Here is a 22,315-nt window from a genome sequence, read left to right on the forward strand (position 1 = left end):
ATTTTGCCGAGTTTTTTGACGCGGAAACCGCGTCACAAAACTCTGCAAAAAGGGCCCGAGAACGCCTCCCATTGATTTAATGGGAGGCGTCGGCGTCTTTTTCCCGCGAGCAGTAAAACTGCCTAGCGGGAAAAAGAAGCGACATGCCCTATCTTTGGGCGCTTCCGCCTCTGACCTCCCATTGACTTCAATGGGAGGCAGGAGAAAGCGTATTTCTCGCTGTTTTATGCCCGCGGCGCTCAATGGGCGCGGGCGAAAAACGGCGCGATAATCGCCGCGAAAATCGGCGTGCAGGGAGAGGAATATCTGCCTCAAAGTTCCAAACGGAATTTTGAGGCAGATATTCCTCCCCCAAAATACTCCGTGTGAACATAGCCTAAGCCTCAACTTTGGAGAGGTAAATATCTTTAGAACAGTATGCATTGTTCCAGAGGCTGTATTGTATGTTTTACTGGGTCTCAGTCCATACCAATAAATATTGTTATAAAATAAGCTGTTATCCATTTCCAAAGGTTACTTACTAAATTGCTGTGACTAGGTTCTGTATAACTCATGGTTGCAAAACGTGCAAGGCCTTCCTTGTAGATAAAAATGCGCAGGGGTTCACAAGATGTCACAAGGACGTATATACGTAGATCAAATTTATATCCGTCAATGAGGAATGGCTGTGGAAATATACTGGTATTAATCACTGTTACATAATACTATTATTCAGTGGCGTAACTACCGCTGTAGCAGCCATAGCGGCTGCTACGGGGCCCGCGGCACGAGGGGGCCCGTGCCGCCAGCCGTCACGGACCTCCCCATGCCCGGAGGCTCCGCTAGCAGCCGCTACGGCTGCTGCAGCGGTAGCGACGCCACATTCAATAGTGTCTGCGTCCTTCGGCTCCTTGCTCCAGCATTCACTTTGCCGTGAGAGGCTCGGCGCAGGCAGGTGCGATGTTGACATCATCGCGCCTGTCTGCGTCGAGTCACTCACAGCAGAGACCAGAAGAGAAGGATCCTCCACCCGTCGTAGGAACGGGGATAGGTAAGTAATTATGTTATTATTTTTCTGTTAGGCACTATGGGGCATTATACTGGGTAGGGAAGGGAGGCTGATATAGTGGCAGCTATAGGAGAATTTTACTATATGTGGGGCTTTATACTGTATGGGCGGCATTATACTGTGGGGGCATTATACTGTGGGGGCAGCTATGGGGGGCATTACACTGTGGGGACAGCTATGGATGGCATTATACTGTGGGGACAGCTATGGGTGGCATTATACTGTGGGGACAGCTATGGGGGGCATTATACTGTGGGGACACCTATGGGGGCATTATATTGTGGGGGCAGCTATGGGGGGGGCATTATACTGTGGGGGAACTATGGGTGGCATTATACTGTGGGGACAGCTATGGGTGGCATTATACTGTGGGGGCAGCTATGGGGGGCATTATACTGTGGGGATAGCTATGGGTGGCATTATACTGTGAGGGCAGCTATGGGGGGCATTATACTGTGGGGGTAGATATGGGTGGCCTTATACTGTGGGGGCAGCTATGGATGGCATACAGTGGGGCAGCTATGGGTGGCATTATACTGTAGGGATCGCTATGGGTGGCATTATACTGTGGGGGCAGCTATGGGTGGTATTATACTGTGGGGCAGCTATGGAGAGGCATTATACTGTATGGTGCATCTGTGTGGGCATTATACTGTATGGGGCATCTGTGTGGGCATTATACTGTATGGGGGCATTATACTGTGTGGTGGCAGCTATGGGGGCATTATACTGTGTGGGGGGGAACTATGGGAGCATGATAGTGTGTAGGCTGAACGGGTGTGTATGTGCGGGGATTGGGTGGGATTAGAGGCGTGGCTTAAAATAAAAAAATTGCCGCTGCGTGCCGCATCCATTGTCCCTCTTTGTGGTACATGAAAGTATAGCACTGTCTACAGGGAGGGCTGTATAGCCCTGCATGGGAGGCTGTGTAGCCCTGTCTACAGGGGGCGCTGTATAGCACTCTACAGGGGGGTCTGTATAGTACAGTCTACAGGGAGGGCTGTATATCACTGTCAACAGGAGGGGGCTGTATGGCACTATTTACAGGGGGGCACTATCCTCAAGGGCGGGCTCTGTGTGGCACCCAGGGGAGGCGGGCCCAGTCAAAAGATTGCTATGGGGCCCAGTGTTTCCTAGTTCCGCCCCTGCTATTAGTATGATGATGGCTATGACAGTATACGGGTGGTTTTGATTAGAAATTAATAAAATGAATACATGGATTAATATATAGTTTTTGAGCTATAATTTGGTTGTGTTGTCTTGGAGACGTACTAACAGCAAAGAATAAGGTAATTGTTACCTTGGAGACATACTGTTGACAGATCATGTGATCACCATGTTTGATGTCCTTCATGTTTTTGGATAGAAAAATGCCCCGGCCTTGGCTTCCACTATCAGGCTTGCAGATGTAGGTCTTGTTTTTCTTTGTGCGGCAGTAGGCCTGTAAATCACCGTAGCTGGAGAAAGAGTAAAGAAAAGGTCAAAAGCAATATTCATAAACAATAAAAAAAAATTCAGAACCACAGAAACCGTAAACTGACGGTGAAGGAATATTATCTTCAGCAGACATAAAAAAGCCAATGGTACCTGCACCATTTAACTGTCTAATATACTATCCAGATTTATATTAATACAAGACAAAGGAAAAATGTTTAGATGAAAGACAACCCACCAACAGGAAAATTATTTGAAATGTTAATATGCAAAGTCTTGATGTAGCAGAGTTGGATCTTGTGTTTGCACAGTACTGCAGGGAAACCTTGCATTGCCTCATTTCAGTGAAATATCACAATGAACAAACAGCCCAGACCTTCATTCACACTAGAGGATTCCGAGTTGTGCACCCATAAAATATATAGCCATACTGTACCACGTTTGACTGGAATTCATATGAAGGATTACAGAGGTTTTTCTGTCAGATTATGTATGAATCTGAATGAAAAAAAATAGTGACATGCTCCGTCAGACTCCATAGGTATTCTAGGAGAGATATCTCCATAATACGGTGTCGTACCGAGGCAAACTAATGACCGCACATGAAATGCATGCAGCTCTGTCGTATATGGTTAGAGTTCACACTTCTCAGGTGCTTTTATCATTTCCTTCTATCTTTCACTACAAAAAAGTGGCGGGAAACTCGTTTTCAATGGGAATTTCAATGTGTCATTAACAACTGACGGCTTTTGCGCTTGATAGAAACATATGCAGCAGGAGACTGAATCTCTTATTACAATCCAGCCAGTATGTTTCTAAAGGGATTCTGTGGGACTATAAGGGTATGTGCACACGATAACGTCAATTACGGCTGAAATTACGGAGCTGTTTTCAGGAAAAAACAGCTCCTGCATTTCAGACGTAATTGCTCGTACTCGCGTTTTGCGAGGCATCCATTACGGACGTAATTTGGAGCTGTTCTTCACTGAAGTCAATGAAAAACTGCTCCAATTACGTCCCAAGAAGTGTCCTGCACTTCTATGACGAGGCTGTTATTTTACGCGCCGTCTTTTGACAGCGACGCTTAAAATTACAGGTCATCGGCACAGTACATCGGCAAACCCATTAAAATGAATGGGCAGATGTTTGTCGATGTATTTGCGCCGTGTTTTCAGGCGTAAAACGCCTCAAAATAGGTCGTGTGAACCCAACCTAACATTAACAGTGGGGGTAAATGTGAATGGGACGAGCTGCAGTACAAGGCACAGCCACTTGTATGGACGAGCCATTGTGCCTATGTATATAATGAAGGAGACAAGGCACTCGCAGGAGTTCTGCGGCCCCTACATTGTGCTAATGTAGGGGTTGGACCACCACCAATCAAACATTGATGGCTAATCCTAAAGATAGGTTATCAGCATTGTAGTCCCAGAAAACCCCTTTAAAGGTGAACTAAAGCCTTATAAGTGTGAATGAACCCTTATAAACATAAGTCCCCTCTTTATTGCTCAAAACTTGATACTTACTCAGCAGGTAGGCACCATGTTCGTGGAAAGATGTTGTAGTCTTTAGGGAAAAGTTTTAGTAGACGATTCATATTCCTTGCCAGCATGTCCTTTCTACATATCTCACTCATTCCAGGGAAGTGGTTGATTTTCTGTTAATAAAATGTTTATATATATTTATTTATAAAAAAGGAACGGCTGAATATTTCTATTTGGAAACCAACTATTTGCCTGTGAACTTGCCTGGAATCTCTTCATGTCCATCACACGCTCCAGTGAGACGGAGCAGTCTGTCCAGTAAACCGTCCACTCCTCTTCATCTCCAACTTCCTTCAGTCCACAGACACGGGCAGCACGACGTACTGAAACACAAGCACATGCTGTCAAATAATCTTAGACACAGCTCTAATATTACAAAGAAACCTACAAGTCAATGGGGGGGGGGGGGGGACAGGTCATAACAGAACAATATCAGCAGAAGCCAGTGTTTGGTTATCTCCGTGTCTGGAGGTTTATTGCCTGATAGAAGAGCTAACACTTTTTTTTATTTAGTGTTTGCCCCCTAGTGGCAGCAGCCTTTACCCAAGTTCATAAGTGTCCCCCAATAACACTGATGAGAAATGATCATTATAATTTGGTATGCACGTAACTGTATTTGATCGACTTACCACTTTCATACTTGCAGTTTGTTAAATTGATACCAATTACTCTAGAATAAAAAACAAATTCATTATTATTCAGCAGATCACATGATAAATTGCTAAGAAACATTAAAGCATACACGTATTCATGCATTTTAATGCAGATGCTGTAAATAAATGATTTTTTACAAATGACTTTTGTGATAGAGGCAATGTCACATTCATCATAGGTGCGCACCCCTTGTATCTCCAATGTAAATGTTGAAATAAAAGTACTTTACTGCAGTAGTCTTTTCTGAGAATAAGTATTGTAGAGGGAACTGGCCCTCCGAGACGCTGGCCTTATTCTCTAATCATTTAAAGAAGCATATCCATCTGGGACATTTATGGCATATACACAGGTCCCACCTCTGGGAATCGCACCGATCTCTAAAACGGGGGCCCCTATCCTACCTTCTAGGCTCCAGCCACTGACTTACGAGGTCCAACCACTGACTTACAAGGCGGCCGGGTTTTCCGGAAACAGCCAAACACGTTTTGCTACATGATTTCTGGTACTCCCATAGATGTGAATGAGAGTTCCAGAAACCGTGCAGCAAAACGCGCTTGGTTATTTCTAGTAAGTCAGTCGCCAGAGCACAACAGCAGCAGAATGTCAGGGACCCCGTCAGGGGCGTAACTAGGAAAGACTGGGCCCCATAGCAAACTTTTGACTGGGGCCCCCACTCCCCTGGGTATCACACAACCCCCCCTTGTAGATAGTGTCTCCCTATAGATTCCACCACACAGCACCCCCCTATAGATAGCGCCATACAGCACCCCCTGTAGATTACGCCATACAGACCACCCCTGTAGATTACGCCATACAGCCCCCCAGTAGATAACACCATACAGCCCCCCCCCCAGTAGATTACGCTATACAGCCCCCCTCTGTAGATAACATACAGCCCCCCTGTAGATAACACCATACAGACCCCCCCCCAAAAAAAAAACAACGCCTATAGTTTGTCCTACAAAAGACACGCATCCCCCATTCACTGGATAGGGGATACATGTGTGATCGCTGGCAGCGATAAGGAGAACGGGGGACCGAAACTTCCCCGAAGTTCTCCATGACAAACCTCGGACTTCCGGCGTCTGCGCAGTTCAATAAAAATGAAAGGAGCGCTGGTCACGCATGCGCAAGTCATTTCTATGGAGCTGCAGACAGACCCCGTAGCAGCCACTACAGCTGCTATATCGGTAGTTACGCCACTGGGTCTGGTTCTAGAGATAGGTGCTGGTCCCAGAGGTGGGATCCGCATCTATCGGACATGTATGGCATATCCTGTGGATATGCCATAAATGTCCGAGATGGGAATACCCCTTTAAGAGTAAAATAGTATATTAAGGGGGAACTGTCACCTCTCCTGTTCATTTTAGCAAATACTTGTATTCCCAACAACAACAAAAAACAATTCTGGAACATATTTTCTTAGAACTCTGCATTGTGCCGTTCGTCTGTTACAGATTTATGAATAAATTACAACTGGGTGTTACCATTCCCATTGTCAAAAGGGGCGTGTCCCTACAGTCTCAGGCTCCATGCACACGACAGTATTTTTCATCAGTAATTACGAAGAGTAATTACTGGCAGTAATTACGGACTTATTCATTTCTATTGGCCACGGACACCTTTCAGTATTTTTACTGATGTTTGTCCGTGCTGAAAAAATTATAGAACAGGTCCTATTCTTGTCAGTAATTATGGCAAGGGCTCTCCCATAGAAGTCTAGAGCTTCCGTAAATACGGACGGCTACAGATGTGCATCCGTATACCGTCCATATTTACGGAAGCGTTGCTATGCACCATGCTGATGACATCATTTGCAACTTCTCAATTTTTATGGATCTGTATATACGGATGGAATACAAATGCAATACGGACTGTATTTACGAACACTCTTCCATATATATGGATGAAATACGGATCCATATTTACAGACAGTATTTTCGGATAGATGAAAATACGGTCGTGTGCATGGGGCCTCAGGCTGCACCATAATTATGGCACGGCCGGCCACGGACAGCCGCTTTGAGCTGTGCTCCCATTATAAATTATAGGAGCACGGTCTGTAAAATAAAAAAATAGGACATGTCCTATTTTTTTCGGCAGGTTTCTACGGCACGGACACCCTCCCGTAGACATATGGGAAGGTGTCCGTCGACCACAGGAATGAATGGGCCCGTAATTACGGGCGATTTTACGGTCGTGTGCATGGGGCCTTACTCTGACAGCACTAATTGGACAGTGTTAGTCTGTGTAGGGACACACCCACAACAGGGACACCCAGTTACCAATTGATTCATACGTTTCTAGGAGTAATAACAGAGGAACGGCACAATGTAAAGTTCTAGGAAAATATGCTCCAGAATTGTTATTTCATTGGTAATACAATTATTTACTAAATCAGACATGTCAGGAGAGGCGACAGGTCCTCTTTAAATATACATCACAATCCGGTTCTGCCAAATAGACTGTCAAACCCACATGTTGAGTACATTTATGTCAGAGGTGGACATCACACTGTTCTAATTATTTATAGAGTCCCAGAGACCGCAAGCCGATGGTATTCACACTGGGGCACCTGGTAAAACAAGTACGGTAGAGAACACTGTTTAACTAGGGAGAACTTAACTTGCATGTCTAATTTTGACACCCCCAATTTGCATTTTGGATCCAATGGAGTCAAGATGATAGTATTGGGTCTCTCCGCTGGGAGCCCCCATAATCCGCTAATCTTGGTGAATACTAATTTTACCTTCTGTGCCACTGAAGGGAAAGCTAAGCATTGCAGGGTGCCACTGAACTCAATGGATGGTAGTGCTTTTAATGGAAGCCTGTTGCCCTCAAAAGTGAGGAGCTGCAATGGATGTAGATTGTTTTTTACAAGGGGTAACTCCCTCTAATCCCATATTAAAGGGATTGTCCTAAGATTAACATTTACCACCTATCCACAGGATAGGCGATAAATATCTGATCGCTGGGGGCCCCACCGCTGGGCTACCCACCGATCACTATGATTGCAGTGAGAAGGAGCTCGAATGGAGCGGAGGACAAGCATGTGCCCTTTCCCTCAATTCAAAGTCTATGGCCTGAATGAGACAGCCAAGTACGGCTGTCAGCCTCATAGACATTGAATGGAGCGGCTGGGTGCATGCTTGTCCTCCGCTCGTCCTCTACACCATTCAATCTCTTCCTTAGCGATCGTGGGGGTTACAGTGGTGGGGCACCAGCGATCAGATATTTATCACCTATCCAGTGGAAAGATGATAAATGTTAATCTTGGGACAACCCTTTAATCTGGACTTCATAGATGCCTTTATTTATTCCTAGCCAAGACTATGGCACATTTCTAAAGTGCCAGGGCCCAAAATAAGCTAAACACCTGCGTTTTTTCTTCTTTTTCTTTTTAGACTGGTCTGTTGTATCCGTAGCGGAGTCTATATTTGGCTTTTCAAGTGTTTGGTTCCATTTGTCCTGACTTTGGCTTTTCTCTAATGGATTAGTTTGCTCTTTGTCTACATTCTCAATGGTGGTTTCCTTGTCTGCTGTGGACGTTCTGCTCAAACTCTCTGCTTCTGACTCTTCCTCATCTTCATCATCCCCAGAATCGTCCTCTGATTCACTGCAACCCGGAGTTTCAACTTTCATTTTGTCAGGCCACACTCAGGCTGTAAAATAAACAGATTTAAAGAAAATTATAGAAAAATTCTCACAAACCTTTCCTGGAAACAATAGCAAAATCAGTGAGGGGAAAAAAGAACAATCAATTATGATGGAGACCAAGAGTAGATGAAGCGATTGTGCCGCTATTTCAGAAGTATGGTGGGGGACTACAGTTGTCTTCTCGGGATCATGTAGTCACCCACTTTAGTCATCCTAAGGGCTGATTCAGACGAGCGCAAAAACCACTTGACAGCTGCGTGTGTCATCCGTGTATGATGCGCGGCTGCGTGATTTTCGCGCAGCCGCCATCATAGAGATGAGTCTAGTCGACGTCAGTCACTGTCCAGGGTGCTGAAAGAGTTAACTGATCGGCAGTAACTCTTTCAGCACCCTCGACAGTGAATGCCGATCACAATATCGAGAAACCTGTTAAAAAAAAAGAAAAAGTTCGTACTTACCGAGAACTTCCCTCCCGGCCGTTGCCTTGGTGACGCGTCCTTGGTGACGCGCCTCTCTTGACATCGGGCCCCACCTCCCTGGATGACGCCGCAGTCCCTGTGACCGCTGCAGCCTGTGCTTGGCCTGTGATTGGCTGGAGCTGTCACTTGGACTGAATTGTCATCCCGGGAGGTCAGACTGGAGGAAGAAGCCGGGAGTTATCGGTAAGTCAGAACTTCGTTTTTTTACAGGTTCATGTATATTGGGATCGGAAGTCACTGTCCAGGGTGCTGAAACAGTTTAACTCTTACAGCACCCTGGACAGTGACTATCTCCTGACGTCGCGTACCGGAATTTTTTTTGCCGGGTTCGGCCAAAACGAGTTCAGCCGAACCCGGTGAAGTTCGGTTCGGTTGTCCGGGTTCACTCATCTCAAAGACACTCCGTTTGGATGTTTGGAAACAGAAAATCACGTGGTGCTTTTCTGTTTACATTCATCCTTTTGACAGCTGGTGCGCTGTTTCAGTCGGTTCGCACGGAAGTGCTTCCGTGCGACCTGCGTGGTTTTCACGCACCCATTGACTTCAATGGGTGCGTGATGCGCGAAATACGCGGAGATATTGAGCATGTCGCGCTTTTTGCGCAGCGGACAAACGCTGCGCAGAAAGCACGGACTGTCTGTACTGCCCCATAGACTTGTATTGGTCTGTGCGTGGCGCGTGAAAACCACGCGGCCCGCACGGACCCAATACACGTTCGTGTGAATCCCCCCTAAGTCTGCGGCATTAGGCAATAGCCCAAATATATTAGGGCACCGTCATATAAAATCAGCTCACAAACAAATATTCATTAGTGAGTCTAAATAATGGGTATGCATGGGCTCAAATTAATAAAGAAGGAGGGTCTGAATAGTTTATTTTGCCCCTGACACTTCATTTGAGTGGTAGTCGATTTACATGTAGTAGTCATTACATGACTAGATGAGGCGATGAATGACGTCATGACCGTTTGACATTACAAGGATGCTGCCCGTATGTAGTGTTGATTCCTAGATGTGACCTAGGGAATGGAGCGGATGGGCAGACACATGATGTGATTTACAACTGTCTTCTCACTCCACAACGCTGAATCACAGAAGAAGATTCTGGAAGACTTGCCCCAGAAAGAGAAATCGTAACTGGGTGTATATTAGAGACCCCAAACAATCCTTTGAACAGGGGTTAGAATTGGCCACACGGAGAAATGGAAGCAGCCATTCACTGTATAAAACTATTAGTCCAGTTGATCAATTAGATTAGGACCTGCGCACGATACCCTCTGGGCGTTGTGCACTTGCCACAATAACTGCACTGCCCAGCATTTAATAGCTTCTGCCGTGCTCCCAATTTTGGATTAGATGGGTGATTACAATTGTGCGACATTTTAAAGTGTGTGAATGTTGTGCTGATAAATCTATTTCATATTGAATTACTACATAAGAGAATATGCTGCATCTCGTGACTGTAACGCACCGCGGGATTTCTTAAATCTAGAGAAATAGACATCATTATCATCAGACACTTTACAATATTTTATATTAGGGCTAATGCACAAGGGCACGGAGCCTATAGAGCAGGCCTTAGTATAGAGCCACATGACCACAGTGCACCGCCATACGGGCTACATCAAGGGTTATATGTACCGAGATATTCTGCCCTAAAAGGAATACTTTTAGGGAAGATATTGTAATCCGTATGTAAACAGAGGCATACGCAGAACTACGTACTTCTATGGCAGCTCCATTTTTTGTCATGCGCATTAGAGCCCTAAGTCATTGCACATTGTCCCACTCATTTTACATTGCTCCACTCATTGGTCATCGCTCCACTCATTGCAGAGCTCTCCACTCATTGCACCTCACTCCACTTATTGCACAGCTCTCTACTCATTGTACAGCGCTCCACTCATTGCACAGCGCTCCACTCATTGCAGAGCTCTCCACTCATTGCACAGCGCTCCACTCATTGCACAGCGCTCCACTCATTGCACAGCGCTCCACTCATTGCAGAGCTCTCCACTCATTGCACAGCGCTCCACTCATTGCAGAGCTCTCCACCCATTGCACAGCGCTCCACCCATTGCGCAGCGCTCCACTCATTGCTCATCGCTCCACCCATTGCACGTCGCTCCACCCATTGCACGTCGCTCCACCCATTGCACAGCGCTCCTCATTGCACGTCGCTCCACTCATTGCTCGTCGCTCCACTCATTGCTCGTCGCTCCACTCATTGCACGTCACTCCACTCATTGTACAGCGCTCCACTCATTGCACAGCTCTCCACTCATTGCTCGTCGCTCCACCCAATGCGCGCCGCTCCACCCATTGCGCGTCGCTCCACTCATTGCACGCCGCTCCACTCATTGCTCGTCGCTCCACTAATTGCACGCCGCTCCACTCATTGCACGCCGCTCCACTCATTGCTCGTCGCTCCACTGATTGCACGTCGCTCCACTCATTGCTTGTCGCTCCACTCATTGCTCATCGCTCCGCTCATCGCTCCACTCATTGTACAGCCCTCCGCTCATTGCTCGTCGCTCCACTCATTGCTCGTCTCTCCACTCATTGCTCATCGCTCCACTCATTGCACAGCGCTCCACTCATTGCACAGCGCTCCGCTCATGGCTCATCGCTCCACTCATGGCTCAGCGCTCCACTCATTGCTCATCGCTCCGCTCATTGCACAGCGCTCCGCTCATTGCACAGCGCTCCGCTCATTGCACAGCGCTCCACTCATTGCACAGCGCTCCACTCATTGCTCATCGCTCCGCTCATCGCTCCACTCATTGTACAGCCCTCCACTCGTTGCTCGTCGCTCCACTCATTGCTCATCTCTCCACTCATTGCACAGCGCTCCACTCATTGCACAGCGCTCCACTCATTGCACAGCGCTCCACTCATTGCACAGCGCACCACTCATTGCTCATCGCTCCGCTCATTGCATAGCTCTCCACTCATTGCACAGCTCTCCACTCATTGCACAGCGCTCGACTCATTGCTCGTCGCTCCGCTCATTGCACAGCTCTCCACTCATTGCTCATCGCTCCGCTCATTGCTCATCGCTCCGCTCATTGCACAGCGCTCCACTCATTGCTCGTCGCTCCACTCATTGCACAGCGCTCCACTCATTGCACAGCGCTCCGCTCATTGCTCATCGCTCCGCTCATTGCACAGCTCTCCACTCATTGCTCGTCGCTCCACTAATTGCTCATCGCTCCGCTCATTGCACAGCACTCTGCTCATTGCTCCACTCATTGCTCATCGCTCCGCTCATTGCACAGCTCTCCACTCATTGCACAGCTCTCCACTCATTGCTCGTCGCTCCGCTCATTGCACAGCACTCCGCTCATTGCACAGCTCTCCACTCATTGCACAGCGCTCCACTCATTGCACAGCGCTCCGCTCATTGCTCGTCGCTCCACTCATTGCACAGCGCTCCACTCATTGCTCATCGCTCCACTCATTGCACAGCGCTCCACTCATTGCACAGCGCTCCACTCATTGCTCATCGCTCCTCTCATTGCACGTCACTCCACTCATTTTATATATTAATCTGTACAGCTGCCTGCACTCCATATAAATCCATTCCAGCATGAAGCAGTAATAAGGGTATGTGCACACACACTAATTACGTCCGTAATTGACGGACGTATTTCGGCCGCAAGTAGTGGACCGAACACAGTGCAGGGAGCCGGGCTCCTAGCATCATACTTATGTACGATGCTAGGAGTCCCTGCCTCTCCGTGGAACTACTGTCCCGTACTGAAAACATGATTACAGTACGGGACAGTTGTTCTGCAGCGAGGCAGGGACTCCTAGCATCGTACATAACTATGATGCTAGGAGCCCGGCTCCCTGCAGTGTGTTCGGTCCGGTACTTGCGGCCGAAATACGTCCGTCAATTACGGACGTAATTAGTGTGTGTGCACATACCCTAATAGTAGCGCCAATAATACTATAAACATGACAAGACCCAGCGCTGCTGTGACTGTAACCGCAGAACACTTATAAAACTTTCATCCTATATACACACGGGGCTGCGGTAGCTATGCGCCGTTGCTATGGACGCTTTGCTTTGGTCTTTTTCTCCCCACAGCCGGTTCCTACCGTACAAATGGCCACAATCTCCGGAGGGTGACTGTCTCTTATTCTGATACATAACGCAGCCAGATACTCACCCGGCTCCCCGGCCTCCCAAGGACAACAACTTACAAGTAACCATGGAAACCGGGCATAGCCGCCACGGCTGGGGGCGGGGAGGACTAGGTGAAGGCTGAATGACAGGACGCGGGTTGTACATGGCGCTGTATGTGACACGGACTAATCCGACTGTACATGTCATGTGTACTGTAGGCCGGCGTGATCCGGGACCATGCGGCTATAATAACGTGACCCTGTACAAAACCCGCACAGCATATGAAGCAGTGAATATGATAAGAGCGCCGACTGGGATACGGCTGGGTTCACACTTGCGGTTTTTGTATCTTACTTTTTTTCCCCTATGCAACTGATGTATACTGTAAAAAAAAATCTCCCATTGACCAGTATATAGTTTTTTTTATTATTATAGATCACTAGACAGATATATATATATATATAATATAGACATAACATCATGATACAATTATAGCTAAATTAATCAAAATGAGTCTAGGGGTATGTTCACACGCATAACAAAATACGGCTGAAAATACGGAGCGCTGTTTTCAAGCGAAAAGAGCCCCTTGATTTTCAACCGTTTTTTTTTTTTATCAAACAAGCTTTTTTTTAAGGACGTTTTTGGAGCTGTTTTTCTATTGAGTCAATGAAAAATGGCTCCAAAAATGTCTCAAGAAGTGACATGCACTTCTTTTTACGGGGTGTCTTTTTACGCAACGTTTTTTGAAAATCAGGTGGAAAATAACGCCCAATTGGAACAGAACGCCGTATTTCCCATTGAAATCAATGGTCAAATGTTTGTAGGCGTTCCGCTTCTGATTCTTCATCCGTTTTTCGGGATGTTTACGACCGAAAAGAAGCCGTGTGAACATACCCTAATAGAAATTAATTAGGATGCTTCATGATCGTTTTTTTGTGTTTATTTGGGTGTGAACTGCGTAGCGGTAGGAACGGCTGTCCAATGCCCCAATTTCGTAAGGAGATTTGGAATATCTGACAACTTTTTTTGATGGTCGAAGAGGGACAGTCCGAAGTCACAGAGTTTGCAGCAGATTTACATTGCAAGGGTCATGCACAGCGTAAACACTGCAGATTTTCCGCAACGGATTTCATTGCAGCGGCGTATTACAGTAGCAGAAGAATGGATGAGATTTAAACAAATCTCATCAAAAATGCAGAAAAAAAAATCACGCGAGGATCCATTCAAAAACATGTATCTGCGGTGCGTTTTTTTTAATCCTCAACATGTCAACGTATGCTGCAAAATAGTTCTGTGGGCGACAGCTATTCCGCTTGCCGTGGCTGCAGCCCTCATCGTGTCCTTGCAGTCTGGCTTACACTGTTCAACTCACTAGGATCTTGATTACCTATTGCTGGGGACGTGTTTCCGGCCGACCTCCGGTCCGCTTGCCGCGGTTGTAGTCCTATCGTGGACTCGTGGTCCGGCTTGGACTGTTCAGCTTGTTGGGATTCTATCTACACCTGCCTTGACCGCCCCTCGCGAGTGCTCTGGAACTTTAGAGCTCAGATGCCTTGGTTGGGGCATACGTTTGACCGATAAATATTTGAATCCCTTTTTCTATATATGCAAAATTGAGTTGACTCCCGTGGGGCTCTCTGTATTATCCACTTATAGTCTGGACATTACCCGGTACAGCTGAATGCATAACTTACATGGTTAGGGTATGTTCACACACACTATTTACGGACGTAATTCGGGCGTATTTGACCCGAATTACGTCCGAAATAGCGGCTCCAAAGCGTCGGCAAACATCTGCCCATTCATTAGAATGGGTCTTACGATGTTCTGTGCAGACGGTCATTTTTTTTACGCCCCACTGTCAAAAGGCGGGGCGTAAAAAAGACGCCCGCGTCAAAGAAGTGCCTGTCACTTCTTCAGACTTAAATGGAGCCGTTTTCCATGGACTCCATGGAAAACCAGCTCCATTTAACGTCCGTAATGGACGCAGCAAAAAGCGCCTCAACATGCCATTACGGCTGAAATTATGGTGCTGTTTTCTCCTGGAAACAGCCCCGTAATTTCAGCCGTTACGGACGCTGCCGTGTGAACATACCCTTAGAGTCATAGCTTGACATGGTTCTTGGTTGTTACCCTACCTTTTGGAGTAATATAATTGTATATTTCTATACTAGTGGCAATTTTTTTGTAAATTATATTTTTTTGAGTACATGGTAAGTCATTGTTTATAGTTAACCTATACATTTATATGTATACGATTTGATGATGTACTTTGCTATTTATTGATGTTGCCATGTAGTGCATTGATACGAGATGTTGACTGTTTGAACCCAGCCAGGCGCTTGATGTCTATTTTCTTTTTTATTGGTGTTTATATATGATCTCCATGAGGATGCTTTTACTCTTTATTCTATTTAATACATTTTGATACTTTTTAATACCCACGAGCAGTGTTCCCTATAAGGTGCGCAGCTGCGCGGCCACGCACCTTCCACGATCCGCCTGCTGACTAAACTTTACAGCCTGCGCACTTTCACAGGCGGTGGGTGGATGCAGTGGTGTCGCTAGCGACAGCCACATTCACTTGTATGTGCGTCCTCAGGATGCACATACAAATGAATACTGTAGGCTGCAGGTCATGTTAGGCCTGCAGTCTATAAGGTGCTGGGAGTTGCGCATGCCTGCGTTATGACGTCACATCATCACGCAGGAGAGGCAGTGTAGCGCTCCGTCTCTTGTGGGAACGGGGCAGAGTAAGTACAATCTTATTTTTTTTTTAAGGAACTGTGTGGCAGTATATACAGGGGGAGGGGGGCTGTGTAGCGCTATATACAAGGGGAGGAGGGGGCTGTGTAGCGCTATATACAGGGGAGGGGGGCTGTGTAGTACTATATACAAGGGGAGGATGGGGGCTGTGTGGCGCTATATACAAGGGGAGGAGGGGGCTGTGTAGGGCTATATACAAGGAGAGAGGGGGGCTGTGTAGCGCTATATACAAGGGGAGGAGGGGGGTTTGTGGCGCTATATACAAGGGGAGGAGGGGGGCTGTATAGCGCTATATACAAGGGGAGGAGGGGGCTGTGTAGGGCTATATACAAGGAGAGAGGGGGGGCTGTGTAGCGCTATATACAAGGGGAGGAGGGGGGCTGTGTAGCACTATTTACAAGGGGAGGAGGCGGGCTGTGTAGCACTATATACAAGGGGAGAGGGGGGCTGTGTAGCACTATATATAAGGGGAGGAGGGGGGCTCTGTAGCGCTATATACAGGGTGAGGGGGGCTGTGTAGCACTATATACAAGGGGAGAGGGGGGCTGTGTCGCCATATATACAGGGGCGAATTGCTGTGTAGCGCTGTATACAAAGGGGAGGGGGCCTGTGTAGCACTATATACAAGGGGAGGGGGAGACTGTGTAGCACTATATTCAAGGGGAGGGAGAGGCTGTGTAGCACTATATACAAGGGGAGGCGGAGGCTGTGTAGCACTATATACAAGGGGAGGGGGAGGCTGTGTAGCACTATATTCAAGGGGAGGTGGAGGCTGTGTAGCACTATATACAAGGGGAGGGGGAGGCTGTGTAGCACTATATACAAGGGGAGGCGGAGGCTGTGTAGCACTATATACAAGGGGAGGGGGAGGCTGTGTAGCACTATATACAAGGGGAGGCGGCGGCTGCTTAGCACTATATTCAAGGGGAGGTGGGCTGTGTAGCACTATATACAAGGGGAGGGGGAGGCTGTGTAGCACTATATACAAGGGGAGGGGGAGGCTGTGTAGCGCTATATACAAGGGGAGGAGGGGGGCTGTGTAGCACTATATACAAGGGGAGGGGGAGGCTGTGTAGCACTATATACAAGGGGAGGGGGAGGCTGTGTAGCACTATTCAAGGGGAGGTGGGCTGTGTAGCACTATATACAAGGGGAGGAGGGGGGCTGTGTAGCACTACACCGTGTTCCAAATTATTATGCACATTGGATTTAGGCCTGATTTACACGAGCGTGTGCGTTTTGCGCGCGCAAAAAACGCTGCGTTTTGCGCGCGCAAAAGGCACTTGACAGCTCCGTGTGTCATCCGTGTATGATGCGCGGCTGCGTGATTTTCGTGCAGCCGCCATCATAGAGATGAGGCTAGTCGACGCCCGTCACTGTCCAAGGTGCTGAAAGAGCTAACTGATCGGCAGTAACTCTTTCAGCACCCTCGACAGTGAGTTCCGATCATAATATACACCAACCTGTGAATCAAAAAAAGACGTTCATACTTACCAGGAACTTCCTGCTTCCTCCAGTCCGGTCTCCCGGCCGTTGCCTTGGTGATGCGTCCCTCTCTTGTCATCCGGCCCCACCTCCCAGGATGACGCGGCAGTCCATGAGACCGCTGCAGCCTGTGATTGGCTGCAGCCTGTGCTTGGCCTGTGATTGGCTGCAGCTGTCACTTGGACTGAATTGTCATCCCGGGAGGTCGGACTGGAGGAAGAAGCCGGGAGTTATCGGTAAGTCAGAACCTCTTGTTTTTTTTACACGTATATGTATATTGTGATCGGAAGTCACTGTCCAAGGTGCTGAACCAGTTTAACTCTTTCAGCACCGTGGACAGTGACTGTCTCCTGCCGTCGCGTACCCGAAATTTTTTTGCCGGGTTCGGTCAAAACGAGTTCGGCCGAACCCGGTGACGTTCGGTGCGCTCATCTCTAATTTGACACTCCGTTTGGATGTTTGTAAACAGAAAAGCACGTGGTGCTTTTATGTTTACATTCATCCTTTTGACAGCTCTTGCGTGAATCACGCAGTTCGCACGGAAGTGCTTCCGTGCGGTATGCGTGGTTTTCACGCACCCATTGACTTCAATGGGTGCGTGATGCGCGAAAAACGCACGATTATAGAACATGTCGTGAGTTTTACGCAACGCACTCTCGCTGCGCAAAATTCACGCATCGTCTACACTGCCCCATAGACTAATATATGTGCGTACGACACGCGTGAAAAGCACGCGCGTCGCACGCGCGTATATTATGCTCGTGTAAATGAAGCCTTAAAGTGTTTTTCAATTAAACTGATGGATGGTATTGTGTCTTAGGGCTCTTTGGATCATTGTAATCAATCTCAGACACCTGTGATAATTAGTTTGCCAGGTGTGCCCAATCGAAGGAAAACGACTTAAGGAATCATTTACACGAGCGTAAAATACGCGCGTGCGACGCGCGTGCTTTTTACGCATGTCGTACGCACCTATATTAGTCTATGGGGGCATGCAGACAGTCCGTGAGTTTTGGGCAGCGTGAGTCCGCTGCGTAAAACTCACGACATGTTCTATATTTCGCCGTTTTTCACGCATCACGCACCCATTGAAGTCAATGGGTGCGTGAAAACCACGCAGGTCGCTGTGTAGCGCTATATACAAGGGGAGGTGGGCTGTGTAGCACTATATACAAGGGGAGAGGTGGGCTGTGTAGCACTATATACAAGAGGAGTGGGGGCTGTGTAGCGCTATATACAAGGGGAGGGGGGCTGTGTAGCGCTGTATACAAGGGGAGGGGGGGCTGTGTAGCGCTGTATACAAGGGGAGGGGGGGCTGTGTAGCACTATATACAAGGGGAGGGGGAGGCTGTGTAGCACTATATTCAAGGGGAGTTGGGCTGTGTAGCACTATATACAAGGGGAGAGGGGCTGTGTAGCGCTATATACAAGGGGAGGGGGGGCTGTGTAGTGCTATACACCACGTTCCAAATTATTATGCAAATGTTATTTTTCGCTGATTTTCCTAAATAGTCGATGCAAATGACAGTCAGTATAATCTTCAAGCCATCAACCGTTGGAGTATAATGCGAATTTTATTGAACAAATCTCCTAATGATCACAGATTTTTTTTAGAAGTAAAAAACTCAAAATGCACTGTTTCACATTATTATGCACAACAGAGATCAAAACATTTTAAAGGTTGTAAAGAGAACTAAAATGGTAATTTGTTGAATTTGCAGCATCAGGTCATATTTACAGAAATCAAAAGCTCTTTCAATCAAAAAAAACTTAGCAGGCCAAGTTACATGTTAATATAGGACCCCTTCTTTGATATCACCTTCACAATTCTTGCATCCATTGAATTTGTGAGTATTTGGACAGTTTCTGCTTGAATATCTTTGCAGGATGTCAGAATAGCCTCCCAGAGTTTCTGTTTTGATGTGAACTGCCTCCCACCCTCATAGATATTTTGCTTGAGGATGCTCCAAAAGGTTCTCAATAGGGTTGAGGTCAGGGGAACATGGGGGCCACACCATGAGTTTCTCTCCTTTTTATGCCCATAGCAGCCAATGACACAGAGGTATTCTTTGCAGCATGAGATGGTGCATTGTCATGCATGAAGATAATTTTGCTACGGAAGGCACAGTTCTTCTTTTTGTACCACAGAAGAAAGTGGTCAGTCATAAACTCTACGTACTTTGCAGAGGTCATTTTCACACCATCAGGGACCCTAAAGGGGCCTACCAGCTCTCTCCCCATGATTCCAGCCCAAAACATGACTCCGTCACCTCCTTGCTGACGTCGCAGCCTTGTTGGGACATGGTGGCCATTCACCAACCATCCACTACTCCATCCATCTGGACCATCCAGGGTTGCACGGCACTCATCAGTAAACAACACGATTTGAAAATTAGTCTTCATGTATTTCTGAGCCCACTGCAACCGTTTCTGTTTGTGAGCATTGTTTAGGGGTGGCCGAATAATAGCTTTATGCACACTTGCAAACCTCTGGAGGATCCTACACCTTGAGGTTCGCGGGACTCCAGAGGCACCAGCGGCTTCAAGTACCTATTTGCTGCTTTGCAATGGCATTTTAGCAGCTGCTGTCCTAATCCTATTAATTTGTCTGGCAGAAACCTTCCTCATTACGCCTTTATCTGAACGAACCCATCTGTGCTCTGAATCCGCCACAAATCTTTTCACAGTACGATGATCACGCTTAAGTTTTCTTGAAATATCCAATGTTTTCATACCTTGTCCAAGGTATTGCACTATTTCACGCTTTTCGTCAGCAGAGATCCTTTTTCTTTTCCATATTGCTTGAAACCCGTGGCCTGCTTAAGAATGTGGAACGTTCTTCTTAAGTAGTTTTCCTTTGGGCACACCTGGCAAACTAATTATCACAGGTGTCTGAGATTGATTACAATGTTCCAAAGAGCCCTAAGACACAATACCATCCATGTTTAATTGAAAAACTAATAACTAAATGTTTATGACACTTAAATCCAATGTGCATAATAATTTGGAACACGGTGTATACAAGGGGAGGCTGTGTAGCGCTATATACAAGGCAAGAGGGGGGCTGTGTAACACTATATACAGGGGGGAATTGCTGTGTAGCACTATATACAGGGGGGCTGTGTGGCACTATCTACAGGGGTCTGTGTGACGCTATCTACAGGGGTCTGTGTGGCAGTATCTACAGGGGTCTGTGTGGCATTATCTACAGGGGGCTATGTGGCATTATCTACAGGGGGCTGTGTGGCATGGCACTATCTACAGGGGGGTCTGTGTGGCTCTATCTACAGGGGGGTCTGTGTGGCACTATCTACAGGGGGTCTGCATGTGGCGCTATCTGCAGAGGGCTGCGTATGGCGCTATCTGCATGGGCTGCCTGTGGCGCTATCTGCAGGGGGCTGCTTGTGGCACTATCTGCTGGGGGCTGCGTGTGATGCTATCTACAGGGGGGGTGACGCTATCTACAGGGGGGTGACGCTATCTACAGGGGGGTGACGCTATCTACAGGGGGATGTGTATGACGCTATCTACAGGGGGCTGTGTGTGGCGCTATCTACAAACGAATGTGTGAGCCGCTATCTAGAGGGTCTGTGTGGCGCTCTCTACATGGGGTCTGTGGCGCTCACTACAGGGTGGGTGTGTGTGCGTCGCTATCTACAGGTGGTCTGTGTGGCGCTATCTACAGGGGGGCTGTGTGTGTCGCTGTCTACAGGGAGATGTGTGTGGCAGTATCTACAAGGGGTCTGTGTGGCGCTATCTACATGGTGTGTGTGCGTCGCTATCTACAGGGGGTCTGTGCGGCGCTATCTGCAGGGGGTCTGGGCGGCGCTATCTACAGGGGGTCTGTGCGGCGCTATCTACAGGGGGTCTGTGCGGCGCTATCTACAGGGGGTCTGTGTGACGCTATCTACAGGGGGTCTGTCTGCGCTATCTATAAGGACAGTGGTTTAATGAGGGATTCTTTCATTGATGCCTATAAATTAGTGTTTAGAACAGTCTATTTTACTGCTGTACTTGTAATATTATAGTATTTAAAAAAGTAATTTAAAACTAATTTAAAATAAGTTTTCTTATTCTTTTATTTAGTCGCTATATTAGCGTTTACTGGGAGTATTACTTTTGTTCATCAGATCGCCCACCATTGATGGAGACTTGCCCTGCTCCCTAACTGCTCTGCTCAGGAGCTGCCAAGGCTTAGAGGGAACATTGTCCAGTTTTTTTTTATGTCTTATGGCGTTTGCACAATAAAATACGTTTTGTAAACAATCATTCACTTTTTGTGTTACCTTATTCTAAGAGCCAGAACGTTTTTATTTTTCAATCAATAAAGACGTGCGAGGACTTATTTTTTGCGTAACGAACTGTAGTTTCGATCAGCACCATTTTTAGGTACATGCGACTTTTTGATCTCTTTTTATTCCATTTTTTGGGAGGTGAAGTGACCAAACAATTGTGATTGTGGTTCGGTTTATTATTATATTATTTTACGGCGTTCACCGTGCGGGATAAATAATGAAATAATTTTGTAGTTCAGGCCGTTACGGACGCGGCGATACCAATTATGTATAGTTTATTTGTTTGTTTATATATTTTTATTAATAATAAAGGACTGATAAGGGAAAAGGGGGATTTTTACTTTTATTACTTTTAAATCTTTTATTTTCTTATTTTTACACAACTTTTTTTAACTTTTTTTTAACTTTATTACTTTGTCCCACTAGGGGACATGAGGGCAGGAGGCTCTGATCGCTATTCTAATACACTGCACTACATGCGTAGTGCAGTGTATTAGAACTGTCAGCTACTCACTGACAGCAAGCATAGTGGGTCCTGACGTTGTCAGGACCCACTAGGCTTCCGTCTATGGCATAGCCGGACGCCATTGTTTGGTGTCCGGTTGCCATAGTCACCATCGCCGGCCGCTATCGCGTAGCAGGCCGGCGATGGCAGCTTAACCCCTAAAAAGCCGCGATCTCTATAGAACGTGGCTTTTAAGGGGTTAATCAGCGGGGACCCAGCGATCGGTCCCCGCTGTAGGAGCTGTGACAGCTGCTGAACAAGACAGCAGCGTCACAGCTCCTGTATGTGTCGGGAGGACGGCCGAAACGGCCGTT

The 22,315-nt window shown here is 47.1% G+C and overlaps 1 protein-coding gene across 6 annotated transcripts in view; it reads right to left on the bottom strand.

Moving 5' to 3' along the window:
- TTLL13 (tubulin tyrosine ligase like 13) overlaps positions 1–13,094 on the bottom strand; it is a 33,351-nt gene extending 20,257 nt beyond the window's left edge. The window contains exons 1-7 of one of the 6 annotated variants that reach the window (XM_075858136.1): positions 12,920–13,059; positions 8,057–8,342; positions 4,656–4,696; positions 4,231–4,349; positions 4,009–4,139; positions 2,349–2,505; positions 522–665 (exon numbers count right to left, since the gene is read on the bottom strand). In XM_075858136.1, the coding sequence (XP_075714251.1) occupies positions 522–665; positions 2,349–2,505; positions 4,009–4,139; positions 4,231–4,349; positions 4,656–4,696; positions 8,057–8,322 (858 nt within the window). In that variant the 5' untranslated portion in view covers positions 8,323–8,342; positions 12,920–13,059. The other 5 variants (XM_075858133.1, XM_075858135.1, XM_075858137.1 and 2 more) reach the window with 5 other exon arrangements.
- Positions 13,095–22,315: the final 9,221 nt, after the last annotated feature.

This window comes from Rhinoderma darwinii, chromosome 3 (assembly GCF_050947455.1).
Source record: "Rhinoderma darwinii isolate aRhiDar2 chromosome 3, aRhiDar2.hap1, whole genome shotgun sequence".
In the NCBI taxonomy this organism is placed as follows: domain Eukaryota; kingdom Metazoa; phylum Chordata; class Amphibia; order Anura; family Rhinodermatidae; genus Rhinoderma; species Rhinoderma darwinii.